General features: G+C 43.2%; 1 protein-coding gene across 2 annotated transcripts in view; it reads left to right on the forward strand.

Moving 5' to 3' along the window:
- The window catches only part of PRSS23 (serine protease 23), a 37,236-nt gene extending 22,171 nt beyond the window's left edge, over nt 1-15,065 (forward strand). For both annotated transcript variants that reach the window (XM_060771137.2, XM_060771138.2), the window contains exon 2: nt 13,828-15,065. In XM_060771137.2, coding sequence (XP_060627120.2) covers nt 13,828-14,956 — 1,129 coding nt within the window. In that variant the 3' untranslated portion in view covers nt 14,957-15,065. The remainder of the gene's footprint in view (nt 1-13,827) is intronic.
- Nucleotides 15,066-16,234: the final 1,169 nt, after the last annotated feature.

Genomic DNA, 16,234 nt, shown 5'->3' on the forward strand with positions numbered 1-16,234 from the left:
AAAAACCTACAACAACCCTGTTCCCCTATTATTTGGGAAACAGCTGGCAATGGGGATTGTTCACAGGAAGGGGGTGAATATGACAACCAGCCTCTTTCTGAATGATGGGAAACAGACCACCTACAATTGCAGTGACTGCTACCCAGTAATTGAGAATTGGGTGGATCAGGTAGCACTGTAACTGTGGTGCTTATACATATCTAAAGGCCATAATTAGACTTTCAATATAATTTATACTGTTGTCGAAGGCTTTCATGACCTGAATCACTGGGTTGCTGTGAGTTTTCCGAGCTGTATGCTTCTGGAACATGGCCATACAGCCCAAAAAACTCACAGCAACCAAATAATTCATATTAATATTAAGTGCTATTTCTTAAAAAGAAAAACTTCAGATACAACAAGGAGGGTGCCTGTCTAGCCTGTCTAGGAAGGGAGTTCCAGAGTTTGGGAGCAACCAGTAAGAAGGCCCTCTTCCATGTTTCTACCAAATGTACATGTGAGCATAGCTCTTTTCAATCAAAGTTTGTGTAACTCAGTGGTTCCCAATCTTTTTTAACAGGGATCACTTTGAGCAGGGACAACATTGTCCAGGGGTCACTTTGACTGGGACGATTTGACTGGGGACCACTCTCCAACATTAGTACCAAAAGGGGCAAGGCTGGTCAGCTCTGTGGAAACGAGTGAAAATAAATAAAATAAAATAAAGAGAAAGGATTTTGCAGACCAGATTTTCGTTCTCTCAACCCACTTCTGTGCCACAGCCCACAGGTTAGGAACCACTGGTGTAACTGAATGGTGGGTTGGTTCTTTGTACAAAATCATTCTTGGCAGGAAGAAGAGTTATTTTCTATGCTATATTTCCCCCTGCGGGGATTTTAAAATACTTTATGTATGTAGTAATGCCCTATTTGCAATCTGAATGGGTATGGACTTAAAACCATTCCACCACCTCATTTGTTGCAGGATTTGTTGCAGCTCTCCTGGCTGGAGATGTAGTCCTAAAAAGTAATCCAAGCTCCACATTTTTCAACATGTAAGCTGAACTAGCGGTGGGGGATAATTATTTTTATTTTATTACATTTTTAGATAGGGTCGCTTTTCCATTTCATTCTAAACCCTGGAATGTACTGGTGTGTGGTTATCACAGACCTCAGATTTCCAGAGTTCAACTCCATTTGCAGATCTAATTTTGCGTGCCCTTGGTTTTGTTTAGAAACTTTCAAAGGGTATGTTAGAAAGCAATGTCTTGAGAAAAGAAATTAATGTTTAACTTCTTATCTTCATGCTGGCAAACACACCCAGTCTCTGCTCCCTTGCTCTTTCTCTGCCACATTTCCACCTGCCCCTCTATGGAAGGATGTCTCTTTGTTCTTAGAATCTGATTAATGGCCACAGGACAAAAAATGATTAAAAACAAATGTCCAGCTATTATAAGTCATTCTTTAATGAGATAAGGAAAGTCATTCTCGTGGCTGGGTGGCCAGGGAAACATGATGTGTAATGCATATTTTGGAAAACCTTCATATGGAACAGCTCTGGGCATAGTCACACAGCTCCTGTGGAAACAGCTGATTAATATCACATTTATTTTGCTGGCTGACACCCATAAGATATTAGTTTCTTTTAGGTGAATGAATAAAAGTTTTCCTTCATTGCAAAAGAAATTTGGAAAGTTCTTGGAATCTGTATTGGCCCAGCGAGATCTTCGAACTCAGTGGTTCTCAACCTGTGTGTCCCCAGATGTTTTGGCCTTCAGCGCCCAGAAATCCTAACACAGTGGTTCTCAACCTTGGGTCCCCAGATGTTTTTGGCCTACAACTCCCAGAAATCCCAGCCAGTTTACCAGCTGTTAGGATTTCTGGGAGTTGAAGGCCAAAACATCTGGGGACCCACAGGTTGAGAACCACTGTCCTAACAGCTGGTAAACTGGATGGGATTTCTGGGAGTTGTAGGCCAAAACACCTGAGGACCCACAGGTTGAGAACTACTGTTTAACTACATAATAATAATAATAATAATAATAATAATAATAATAACAACTTTATTTCTTACCGCCTCTCCTCAAGTCTGTTAATGGTGATTATTTCTAGCTTGCACAAACCAGACCATTTTTTGTATGGCTCTTGTTATGTGCTTACTGAAGCCATTAGGAATTGCTTCTCTTCAAAAGCATAAACTTGAATGGAAAGATCTAAAAAAGGTGCCCTTTAGAAGCTATTTAACCTCAGCAGACTGAAAACCAAGGTCATAACAACATCTTCTATAGAACTCCAATATGCTGATGATAATGTAGTCTGTGCTCGTTCAGAAAAAGACCTGCAAGCCACTCTCCACACCTTTGCAGGAATATACGAAAAGCTTGGTCTCTCACTGAACAATTTTTTCACCCTGCAATTAGAGAATTTATTATTTATTTATTTACAGTATTTGTATACCGCTTTTCTCACCCTGAGGGGGACTCAAAGCGGTTTACACATAAGTAATGGCAAAAATTCAATGCCAGTACAAACAATTACAATTAGACACTACAATTAGACATCAAAAAATACATCCATGAGCAGTAAAACAATCATTAAAACAATAAAACAGCCTCATCCATCGAATTGCCATTCCAGTCATTGTCTTTCCGAAATGTTGCATACATTTACTTCTACTGCCCGAAGGCCTGGTCCCAAAACCATGATTTTATTTTTTTCTAAAAGCCAGGAGGGAGGGAGCGGATCTTACCTCATTTGGGAGTGTGTTCCATAGGTGGGGGGGGGGGGGGGGGGGCACAGCCGGGAAGGCCCTGTCTCTCGTCCCTGTGCAGTTGACAGGAGTGAGAGAATCACTGCTATCGACCACATATGGCCTATGGATTGAAGATTCCTCATCTCTGTTGTAGGACACTGAGGGCTGAAAGCAACCAAATTAACCATATACACAACTTAGCTTTGTGACAGCTTGACACTTGTCATATTCACTTGTCCTGTTCCTCCCCACCCAAATTTTGTTTGTTTGGAGACAAACTGTGTAGAGAAATGACTGTACTCTTATAGGATCCCTTGCAAACTCAGGAATCTTTTATGCTTAGTGTTCTTGAATGCATGGAGAAGCCAGTTGAGGCCGAATGTGCTTAATTTATTACATCTATTGACAGAGAGGCAAATGTCAGCAGGGCAATGATATGATAGTGAACACAGAAGGTGTGGTCCACAGCCATGCAGAGGGCTCATGGGTGAATGGCAGAAGGAATGAAATGCATAACTATAGGATGGATAACACCTGGATTGACAACAATACATTTGGAAGGGATCTAGGAGACTTGGTAGACAACAAGATGAACATGGGTCAATAGGGTGATGTGATGAGGGAGCTATAATAGCCAATATGATTCTAGTATCAATAGAATCATAGTGTCTAGACAAGGCATGGGCAAACTTTGGCCCACCAAGTTTTTTGGACTTCAACTCCCATAATTCCTAACAGCCAGTAGGCTGTTAGGAATTGTGGGAGTTGAAATCCAAAACACCTGGAGGGCCAAAGTTTCCCTATGCCTGGGAATGAACAAGCTCATATTTTCCTATAGGCCTACCAGCTGTTAGGAATTTTTGGAAATCGGTGTCCAAAACACTTGGAGGGCCAAAGTTTGCCTATGCCTTGTATTGAACAAGCCCATATTTCTTAGAGGCCTACCAGCTGTTAGGAATTGGAGTCCAAAACACTTAGAGGACCAAAGTTTGCCCATGCCTGGTCTAGATCATGGAAAATAATATTCTGATGTGGTCATATCTCACCTGAAATACTGCATACTCTTAAGGATATAAGAAGAAATATACTAAATCAGACCAAACAAACAGTTCAACCTTCTATTGACACACTGGGTAACCCGCTGCTTACAGAAAGCTTGCCAAAAGGACAAGAGTGTAACAGCATGTTCCATCTCACGTTCCCCAGCAACTGATATACAAAGGCATGATGCCTGTGATATGGCAAGTGATATATAGCTACCTTAACTGTTACATAGAAGTCAACATGCATTAGGAGTGTAGACTTAAGGAGCTTAGCTTTGATCAGGGAGGCTTTAGATAGGGTTTCTCTTTCAGAAGTCACATGGGTAACTTGATAAGATTGGTCTTAGAGTGTTCCCTAACCTGATGTGCACCACTAAATGTGTTGGATTATAATTTCCACCCCACTAACCTTCAAAGTTGTGCTGGGTGGGAGTGATGGGAGTGATTGCCAAATCCATATGGAGGTTGTTAGGTCGAGACGGTTGCCTTTCCCCAAAACACTCAAGGTAATCAATGCCTGATTGCTTTTAACCCACAGTATCCCTGTGAATTGTGTCAGGTTGAGATCTTTAGCTGACCCATGGCTACCCAGTGAGCAGCCCAAGTGGCAATTTAAAGCCTGAAAATACACAAAACTGTTTTGCAATGAATCAGACCACTGGTCCATCTTCCCAGAAGTGGCCCATCTGCTTTCTCCCATATACTTGGATTAGAGCTGCTATAAACCAACAATTACACTTTTAAGGAGTTGTCATCCAGAACATTTGGAGGGCACCAGGTTATCTTTTTCTCATCCAGGCAAAGAGTTTCTCCAAGGTTCTAGGTGGAGGTCTGTTTGCAGTACTTGCTGCTTGATCCTATTTAGTTTAAAATTGAACTCAGCACTTTCTGTAAGCAGTTTCTCATGCATCTTTCAGTCCAACACTCAACCACCTCACCATGTTGACTGTCAACATGCAAACATCCCGATCATCACAAAGAATATCAGTACAGTGGGTTGTTGTAGGTTTTTCAGGCTGTATGGCCATGTTCTAGAAGCATTTTCTCCTGATGTTTTGCCTGCATCTATGGCAGAGACAACATTTGAGGATGCCTGCCATTAGCAGCTGGTAGGAATTGTGGGAGTTGAAATCCAAAACACCTGGAGGGCTGAAGTTTGCCCATGCTTGCTCTCGTGGCAGTTGGAATGGAGGGAGTGTCTCTTATCAGCCTTTGGGAGCAAGATACTATGGAGCGCTGCCTGGCTGCTCTTCTCTCCCTAGAGTGTGAAAGCAGTTGCATCTGTAATGTTGTTGTTGTTCATTCGTTCAGTCGTCTCCGACTCTTCGTGACCTCATGGACCAGCCCACGCTAGAGCTCCCTGTCGGCCGTCACCACCCCCAGCTCCTTCAAGGTCTGTCCAGTCGCTTCAAGGATGTCATCCATCCATCTTGCCCTTGGTCGGCCCCTCTTCCTTTTGCCTTCCACTTTCCCCAGCATGATTGTCTTCTCTAGGCTTTGCTGTCTCCTCATGATGTGGCCAAAATACTTCAACTTTGTCTCTAGTATCCTTCCCTCCAATGAGCAGTCGTGCATCTGTAATAGTGGGAGGGATTTGTACTTTGGGGATATCCCTCTCATTTATTGCTAGACAAACTAATCCACTCCATCTCTAGCAAAGGGTACTGAACCCAGCACTAAACTCTCTATCCCAAGCTTTAATATGATAGAGGTATGTTAGCTAAAATGACATCAAACTGCTTATAACTCTAGTGCAGATATGTAGTGCATAAATAGGAGTATAGTGTCTAGATCCTGCCTTGGTCAGACCACACCTCAAATCACATTGTGTCCAATCCTGGGAACCACAAGTGAAGGGAGATGTTGACAAGCTGGAATGTATCCAGAGAAGGGAGACTAAAATAATCAAGGGTCTGGAGAACAAGCCCTATGAGGAACGGCTTAAAGAGCTGGACATGTTTAGCCTGCAGAAGAGATGGCTGAGAGGAGACATGATGGCAATGTGAGGGGAAGTTATAGGGAAGAGGGAGACTAGGAGTTTTCTGCTGCCCTGGAGACTAGGAGACGGAACAATGGCTTCAAACTACAGGCAAAGAGATTCCACCTGAACATTAGGAAGAACTTCCTAAGTGTAAGGAGAGCTGTTCAGCAGTGAAACTCTCTACTCCAGAGTGTGGTGAGCCTTTGGAGGCTTTTAAACAGAGGCTGGATGGCCATCTGTCAAGGGTGCTTTGAATGCGATCTTCCTGCTTCTTGGCAGGGGGTTGGACTGGATGGCCCACGAGGTCTCTTCCAACTCTATGATTCTGTGATTCTGTGATTTTGCTTTTGAGAGTCCAGAACAGGTTTCTTTCTAGTGAAAACCTCAGTATTGTTTATTTTTTATTTTTTTTGTAAAGGCAAGAATGGGGGGAGGGAATGAAGGCAAACCAGAATGAGGAATTCTCGAAGCAACTTTTGCCAGCTGGTAATGAAATAATACAATGATCCTATTGCTTCTTGCGTGGGGGTGCCCCCTAGCAGATGTGCCAAAATACCTGCTGTGTCTGCAGTATGTGTTGGCAGATACCCCGGGCTGGACACTCTTCCAATCTGCTTCAGTTTTTCCAGCACGTCTCCTCTCATAACCTTCAAATTAGCAAGGAATTGTGGAAACTTGCAGGCTGGAGAGCGGCTGTTCTTCGGAGCCCCGTTCCCAACAGGCCGGGTCTTGACGTGCTTCGAAATGGTGTGCCGGGGGCTTCCGTAATCCGTAAAGTGCTTTTGAGCTCCCTCGATTGTGTTCTTAATCAGTCCTCCAGCCAAGGAAAGCTGTTTGCCTATTTTGGGAAACCTGGAGACTGTAGCAGGAGACTCGTTCTGTCACTTGTTTTAGGAAAAGTCCCTTCTGTGTCCCATCCCACCTGTTTTCTCCCCCTGCTCTTAACCATTTCTGGCTTTTTGCCCCATGGAAAAAGGGTCTAAATTGCAAAATGTAATGGAGACTATTCTTTCCACGCAGGTGTTTGTTTACTTACTTGTTCTTGTTTCCACTGCTTGTCATGAGAAGAGTTTCTAATTAGCAGGGCTGAGGAAACACCTCCTAAAGTGAGACCTTTTAAAAGGTGGTTTGTAGCCTTCCATTCACATGTGCCTGGAAAAAAAGACTGTGTTCTTTCCTTCCCGTATTCTGAAAATCTGACAAAGGGCTGTTTGTATTTCATTCTGATGTAGATTGAGTGTGGAATGATGAAGTCACCGGTCAACTGACCACCCAATATTTTATTGCAGCAAAAGCATGTCAAATATTCCACGAGGGTCAAAAATGCCTTGGTACAGTATTACCTAATCCGAATGTCACAAGAGCTTAGTTCTAATTGTGGGATCTGCTACAAAGTAATACAGTTTGGGGTTTCCTAGTTTGCTGTGCCGTAATTTCTTCCATGTAATTCCATTCTGTCATATCCTTTCCCCAGTTTTCCACTTCCTTTAGCCTAACAGTTGGTGCACTATGCCTTTTAGCACATGCCATCTTCTCCCATACTTTAAAAATAAACTGGCCTTTATAAGTCAGTGGTTCTCAACCTTCCTATTGCAACGACCCCTTTAATGCAGTTCCTCAAGTTGTGGAACCAACCATAAAATTATTTTTGTTGCTATTTCATAACTGCATTTTCTACTGTGATGAATCGTAATGTAAATATTTGATATGCAGGATGTATTCACTGGACCAGATTTGGCATAAAGAAGACCCAATACAGCTTGGGTGTTACCCTGGATTCATCGCTAAGCTTGGAACCCCAAGTCTCGGCGGTATCCAGGGGAGCATTTGCACAATTAAAACTTGTGCGCCAGCTGTGCCCGTACCTTGGGAAGTCTGACTTGGCCATAGTAGTCCACACTCTGGTTACATCCCGCATAGAATACTGCAACGCGCTCTACGTGGGGTTGCCCTTGAAGACTGCCCGGAAGCTTCAGATGGTCCAGCGCTCGGCAGCCAGGTTGCTAACGGGAGCGGCACTCAGGGAGCATACCACTCCTCTGTTGAGCCAGCTCCACTGGCTGCCAATTTGCTACTGGGCACAATTCAAGGTGTTGGCGTTAGCCTATAAAGCCCTAAACGGTTCTGGCCCTACTTACCTCTCCACGTATGAACGCATCTCCACCTATGAACCGACTAGGACATTAAGATCGTCCGGGGAGGCCCTGCTCTCGGTCCCGCCTGCGTCACAGGCGCGGCTGGTGGGGACGAGGGACAGGGCCTTCTCGGTGGTGGCCCCTCGACTATGGAATGCCCTACCTGTAGACATCAGACAGGCCCCTTCGCTGCTGGCGTTTCGGAAGAAGGTTAAGACCTGGCTCTATGAACAAGCGTTTGGCTAAAGAGTGCAACTGAATATAGGAGGACGGTAAAATTTGATCTCAGGAATGGCACAAGGATTACGAGAACGGATCTGATTTCATATTGAGGCGTTATGAATTGTTAATGATTGTTTGATTTTGTTGCTGTATATGATGTATTTTGATTGTTTAGGATATTGTTGTGATAGTATTGATGTTATTGTGTTAATTTTCATTGTGTAAACCGCATTGAGTCGCCTTATCAGGCTGAAAAATGCGGTATAGAAATAAAGCAAATAAATAAAATAAATAAATACACCCAAATTTGAATACTGGTGGGGTTGCCGGGGGTGTGTGTGATTATGTCATTTGGGAGTTGTAGTTGTTGGGATTTATAGTTCACCTACAATCAAAGCAAGCAAACTAGTCAAATGTGGGCTAGGCAAAGCTATGGTTACGTGAATATGTATTTGGTTAAGCAAACGAACCCAGAGGGTGCTCACCAATGCTTCCTCTTCATCCTGGAAAGAAGTCACAAGTGGGGTGCCATAAGCAGGGTTTTGTCCTGGGTCCGGTCCTGTTCAACATCTTTATTGATTACTTAGATGAAGGGTTAGAAGGCATTATCATCAAGTTTGCAGACATGACCAAATTGGGAAGGGGGGGATAGCCCAAGAAGATGGGAGCAGAATTCAAAATGATCTTAACAGATTAGAGAGATGGGCCAAAACCAACAAAATGAAGTTCAACAAATGCAAGATACTCCAATTAGGCAGAAAAAATGAAATGCAAAGCGACAGAATGGGGGACACCTGGCTCGACAGCAGTACATGTGAAAAAGATCTCGAAGTCCTCATGGACAACAAGTTAAACATGAGCCAACAATTGCATGCGGCAGCTTTAAAAGCCAATAGGATTTTGACCTGCATAAATAGGAGTGTAGTCTCTAGATCCAGGGAAGTCAGGGATCTCTGTTCTGCACCGCAATTGAAGGGAGATGTTGACAAGCTGGAATGTGTCCAGAGGAGAGTGACTAAAATGATCAGAAGAACAAGCCATATGAGGAGCAGCTTAAAGAGCTGGGCATGTTTAGCCTTCAGAAGAGAAGGATGAGAGGAGACATGATGAGGGCCATGTATCAAGATGTGAAGGAGCAAGCTTGATTTCTTCTGCCCTGGAGACTAGGATGTGGAACAATGGCTTCAAAGTACAAGAAAGGAGATTCCACCTGAACATTAGGAAGAACTTCTTGACTGTGAGAGCAGTTCAGCAGTGAAACTCTCTGCCTCGGAGAGTGGTGGAGGCTCCTTCTTTGGAGGCTTTTTAGCAAAGGCTGGATGGCCATCTGTCAGGGGTGCTTTGAATGCATTTTTCCTGCTTCTTGGCAGGGGGTTGGACTGGATCTCTTCCAACTCTATGATTCACACCCCCCCCCCCCCCCGAAACTCAAAATTCAACACACTTCACTTTGTGTTCTTCTGTCGAAGTAAGGAGCCTAAGTCAGACTTTTCTCTTGGTTGCCATCTGCTGGATAAAATAGTTCTGAATAGCAGTAAGGAAATATGGGAATGAACTCCACACCCTTTCTTTGTACTCACTAAACATGTCAGCTGATCCAGAAAGCAAAAGTGAGCTGGAATTAAATATGATAAGGAAGCAGAAAAGAATTATTATGAAGTATTTTGAAAGCAGCCACACTCCTCCGAGAAATATGTACTTGAAGTAAGTTATTGAAGTACGGCATGTCCTTGGTATCTGCTGGAGATTGTTTTCAGAATCCACATGGATACCAAAAGCTATGTATGCTCAAGTTCCTATTATATATGATGAGTTAGCAAAATGACACCCCTTAGATAAAATGGCAAAATCAAGGTTTGAACGGTGGAATCCATGGATGCGTAATCCATGGACATGAAAAGCTCACTGCATATCATTTTGGCAGTATGATGTAGTGCAGTTTTCTCAACCTTCCTAATGCTGAGACCACTTAATACAGTTCCTCATGTTGTGGTGACCCCCAACCATAACATTATTTTCGTTGCTACTTCATAACAGTCATTTTGCTACTGTTATGAATCATAATGTAAAAACCTGATATGCAGGATGTGTTTTCATTCACTGGACCAAATTGGGCACAAATACCCACTTTTCCCCAATTTGAATACTGGTGGGGTTGGGGTGGGGATTGATTTTGTCATTTGGGAGTTGTAGTTGCTGGGATTTATAGTTCACCTACAATCAAAAAGCATGCTGAACTCCACCAATGATGCAATTGAACCAATCTTGGCACATACAACTCCCATGACCAACAGAAAATACTGGAAGGGTTTGGTGCGCATTGACCTTGAGTTTTGGAGTTGTAGTTCACCTACATCCAGAGTGCACCATGGACTCAAACAATGATGAATCTGGACCAAACTTGGCACAGATTCTTAATATTTTCAAAAATGATCACTGCTGGGGTTTGGGGAAAATAGACCTTGATATTTGGGACTTGTAGTTTCTGGGACTTACATTTCACCTACAATCAAAGAGCATTCTGAACCCCACCAATGATAGAATTGGGCCAAACTTCCTACACAGAACCGCCATGACCAACAGAAAATAGTGTGTTTCCTGATGGTCTTTGATGAACCCTCTGATACCCCCTCACACACTCCTCAGGGGTCCCGAATCCCAGGTTGAGAAACACTGCCATAGTGCATTACTTTGGAAAAGTCATGAGGAAGGTTATAGCCTTGCACAGCTCTGGATGCTTTGTATAGGAGTCTGTTGTATTGTGCTCCTTTGAGGCATTTCAAGAATTATATTAAGCTACTCCAACAATTATTTATTTAACCTCAGCCAGGTTTCAATACCTGTAAACTTCATCTAATGGTCATGATCTATTTGAATAATCCAGATCGGGAGCAGGCAGACATTTTCCTCTCTTAATGCATGCAGATAATATTTTGTCTTCTGCTGTGTTTTCAGTTGCCTAGCTAGCTTTCAAATAAACCCAAGTTCCACTTCTTTATTTTTGACACTGTTCTGATACCTGATGTTTTTGCTGCTGGAGATCTCAGTCTTTTCCTTATTCCCTTTTTCTGTTTGTATGCCTCTTCTTCACAAAGGCATTTTGCAGTCTGGTTTCTAAATATTTGAGCTGTATTCAGGAACAAAGAGGTGCTTGATCTGCGTTCAAAAGGATTTTACCTTATGGTAGAAAATAGGAACTGTGCCCTAAATCTGGTTGGGAGCTTTACTTTGGAAGCACACCTTGAACCAGCCATAATATGCTGACCTTGAAGAGTGAAGGCTGAGCTTCTTTAGCCTTTGAAGTATCTCAGAGCTTATCTACACTAGACAGTTTAGCCCAGCGTAAATCTGCCCCAGAGCAGCCCTGAATGCAGCATGCTTATACTGAATCTGTGGCTGTTGTCCTGATGGGTCAGGACTGTTGTCATGTTGTCTGTGTCACTACCACTTCTCCTTATCTGCCTTGAAACCCTATCCAACTTTATGGTCATCATGAGCTCCTCTGCTGATGCCATGACTGGGTGCCACTTAAGAAGGAAGGATGATTTCTCCTACTTATTGTTGATTGCATGGGCATCTCTGTTGATGTTAGAATAAGGTGCCCACATCACCAGCAAAAAAGACAGGAGGCCACCTCAATACTTATTAGTCCTGCAGGAGCCCCATTCTGACATCAGCAGAGGTGCCTGAAACAACCAGAAGCTTGGATAGTGCTTCATAATGCAAGATACTCCACTTTGGCAGGAAAAACGAAATGCAAAGATACAGAATGGGGGACAATGCCTGGCTCGAGAGCAGTACGTGTGAAAAAGATCTTGGAGTCCTCGTGGACAACAAGTTAAACATGAGCCAACAATGTGATGTGGCGGCAAAAAAAGCCAATGGGATTTTGGCCTGCATCAATAGGAGCATAGTGTCTAGATCTAGGGAAGTAATGCTACCCCTCTATTCCATTTTGGTTAGACCACACCTGGAATATTGTGTCCAATTCTGGGGCCCACAATTCAAGAGAGATATTGACAAGCTGGAATGTGTCCAGAGGAGGGCGACTAAAATGATCAACGGTCTGGAGAACAAGCCCTATGAGGAGCGGCTTAAGGAGCTGGGCATGTTTAGCCTGAAGAAGAGAAGGCTGAGAGGAGATATGATAGCCATGTATAAATATGTGAGAGGAAGCCACAGGGAGGAGGGAGCAAGCTTGTTTTCTGCTTCCCTGGAGACTAGGACACGAAACAATGGCTTCAAACTACAAGAAAGGAGATTCCATCTGAACATGAGGAAGAACTTCCTGACTGTGAGAGCCATTCAGCAGTGGAACTCTCTGCCCCGGAGTGTGGTGGAGGCTCCTTCTTTGGAAGCTTTTAAACAGAGGCTGGATGGCCATCTGTCAGGGTTGATTTGAATGCAATATTCCTGCTTCTTGGCAGGGGGTTGGACTGGATGGCCCATGAGGTCTCTTCCAACTCTTTGATTCTATGATTCATGGCCTGTTTGGAGCATTAGTGCCCTGGGCATGATACATCCTCCTTTCCTGCTCTGATCATTTTAGGTCCCCCAGCTTAACTCTGGTATAGGGAGCATACAATTCCCTTGTTATGCCAGCTCCACTGGCTGTCAGTCTGCTACCGAGCACAATTCAAAGTGCTGGCCTTAGCCTATAAAGCCCTAAACAGTTCCAGCCCAGCTTACCTGTCCGAATGTATCTCCCTCTAAGAACCATTTTGGAAGTTAAGATCATCTGGGGAGGCCCTGTTCTCAGTCCCACCTCCTTCACAGGCACAATTGGTGGGGACGTGAGACAGGAGCTTTTCAGTGGTGGCCCCTTGTCTATGGAACGTCCTCCCCAATGAAATTAGATCAGCGTATCCCTCTTGGCCTTCAGAAAAAAAGCAAAAACATGGCGGTGGAATCAAGCATTTGGGGAATAAGCAATACAAAGAATGAACAGAGATGATGTGCAATTGATATTTGATATCGGAATGGCCTGTGACTATGATTTTTGGATTATGTGATTTTAATGTTTATATTAATATGTTTTTAACTACACATTTTAATGTATAATTGTTTATGCATTTTATGATTTAATTGATAGTTATATGTTATTGTTGTTTTATGTTAGGCTATCATATGTTTGTGAGGCATTACATTTTGCCACAAATGTGTTGGATACCGCTTTGAGTCCCCCGTCCCCCCGTCCCCCCCGAAGTGAGGAAAGTGGTATACAAATGGAATAAATAAATAAATAAATAAATAAATAAGCAAAATCTATAACTAATTTCTGGTGAAAGCCATAAAATTGCACTGGAAGACCCAGAACATGTTTAGACAGAACATAGTTGTTCAGATGTAGGTATGTGAAATCGCAGACACCGGCCCCATAGATATGGGGGTTGTTCAGTAAATCACACTGTCTCTTTTTTATTTTATTTTTCTTTAGATGCTATCATTTCAACCAAAATTGCCAAGATGTTTCAGAGTGTTTTATATATTTTAACTTGAAATCATGATAAACTTACAATATTTTCGGAATCTAAGGAAGCTTCTGTCACACATCTCTACCATTTTAAGGCCTTCTTGTCGTTTTCTGCTGTTCTCTCTTTACAAACCAATATAAATGTATTGTTTAACAGAGTTTTTCATCTTTATAAAACAGATTATTTGAACTTCATGGATTGTTTACCAGCTAATAATAAGAGCTTTTCCTTCCATTTTGCAGATCCAGGTTTACCATGGTGGGCCTACCTGTTCTCGTATTCTTGTGGACCATAAAAGGTGCCTTTCCTGCTCATTCTCACTGGAAGCCAACCTGGCCATCCTACAGAGTCCCTGTCGTTGTGCCCCAATTGACTGTGAATTTGGACAAGCCGCAGTTTGACGCAGAAGCCAAACTAGAAGTGGTATCACCTTGTGGTCCCTCGTGCCACAAAAGTTCTCCATTGCCAACTTATGAAGAGGTGAAGGACTATTTGTCCTATGAGACCTTATATTCCAATGGTTCTCGCACAGAGACAGAAGTTGGTATCTACATCATTACTGGTGGAAACACTGGGGGACAAAGCAGATCTCGGAGGAAAAGACAAATCTATGGATACGACACAAGGTTTAGTATTTTTGGCAAGGACTTTTTGCTAAACTACCCCTTTTCCACTTCTGTGAAGTTATCCACAGGCTGTACTGGAACACTGGTGGCTGAAAAGCACGTCTTGACTGCAGCTCATTGTATTCATGATGGAAAAAGCTATGTCAAGGGAGCCAAGAAGCTGCGAGTGGGGTTTCTGAGGCCCAGACTGAAGGATGGTAGCAAGGGGGCAAATGTCAGCAGCTCTCCCGACCCACACAAAATGAAATTCCAGTGGATCCGAGTGAAACGGACCCATGTCCCCAAAGGGTGGATCAAAGGGAATGCCAATGACATTGGCATGGACTATGATTATGCTCTGTTGGAACTCAAGAAACCCCATAAGCGAAAGTTCATGAAAATAGGAGTGAGCCCAACAGCAAAACAGTTGCCTGGGGGAAGGATCCACTTCTCAGGCTATGACAATGATCGGCCAGGCAATCTGGTTTACCGTTTCTGCGACGTCAGGGATGAAACGTATGATCTCTTGTACCAGCAGTGTGATGCCCAGCCAGGGGCCAGTGGTTCTGGGGTTTATGTGCGGATGTGGAAGAGACAGAACAACAAATGGGAACGTAAAATCATTGGGATATTTTCTGGACACCAGTGGGTGGACACCAATGGCTCCCCCCAGGATTTCAACGTGGCTGTCCGCATTACCCCTCTCAAATATGCACAAATATGTTACTGGATCACAGGGAACTATCAGCACTGCCGGGATGGCTGAAGACAATGAACATCCCATGGAGGCCTTGATTGGTTATTGGGGAAAATCAGACTCCTGTATTGCCAATGTGCACAATTCTGTTTTTTAAATACCAGGATGCAAGAAGTAACTGGGAGGTCCATCTTACTATTTGTGAAGGTCATGTGTGTTAAATAGCAAGTCCATCTTGAAAATTTGACAAAGACTGGGCTCAACTCTGACATTAAGAAGCTTTGGCTGTGGGGCGGGGAGTAAGGGGGCTGGCTATGAACTCCTTCCATGTTCAACTAGTCTCCAGGATCAAAAGGGTTCTGAGATTTAGTGTAAATTTTAGAAGAGCTATCTCTGATGCAGAACCCGTTTTGGGGTTCCATACCAAAGATAGCTGATTTTATTGTAAGCCACTCACTGAATATATGGTATATGGAGAGATTAAGCATATTTTAATAAGTAAGAACTCATCTAATGTTCAGATTAAGTCCTATGTGGAATAACTGTCCTATTGTCGAGGTAGCCATCAATTGCCATGGTCACTGTCTGCTGAGGACCTTAATCTCTTTCCTTTTGGCTGTCCTCATTCTTATGTTAGCTTTCCCAATTCTCAAATTTAACATGCTGCAATGATCGGAATGTATGTGTTTGACCTTTGCAATCTTCCCTAAGGCAGATCTGTATCCATCAGTAGGCACCATGGATATCTCAATCCTCAGGCCTACCCAATTGTATGGTGCTGATAGAGACTCCTCCATTGCAAGGATGTTCTAATAGCTTTCTTATGTGTTATGCCACTATTCTTTGTGCATTTCCATTCCCATGTCAACTGAATTTTTCTTGAGCTGATACAACTTGTTTTAGGTGCCAAAAAAAGACTTAAGAGATTGCAACTGGAGCCAGTGAATCTACTCCATTTGAATCACAGAGGAGCTATCCAAGGTGCTGAACTCTACCACCTATCAAACCCAGCTTCAGCACCTTGAATAGCATCTTTAGCATTCAGATTAAAACCTGGAACAGAGTCACAAACCCCACCAATGTTGTAGCCACCTTCTGCATCTGCATCAAGTGGATCAAATGACTTCAACTGATGCTTTGAAGTAAAGGCTTTAGCAAAAGATATTTCACTTTGAAGAACATGAGTGCAACGTGAAGAAACCTGAAATACATTTGGTTTTAGCAGCTTTGACTGTTTCCCCCCCCCCCCCCCCAAGAAGCTCTTATGTGCAAAGCTGGGAACCTGCCATGATTCTGTGGGAATGCAGAATAGCTGAAGAACATGGCATGGTCTTGCATTTAGTTACC

Source organism: Anolis sagrei, chromosome 3, assembly GCF_037176765.1.
Source record: "Anolis sagrei isolate rAnoSag1 chromosome 3, rAnoSag1.mat, whole genome shotgun sequence".
In the NCBI taxonomy this organism is placed as follows: Eukaryota; Metazoa; Chordata; class Lepidosauria; order Squamata; family Dactyloidae; genus Anolis; species Anolis sagrei.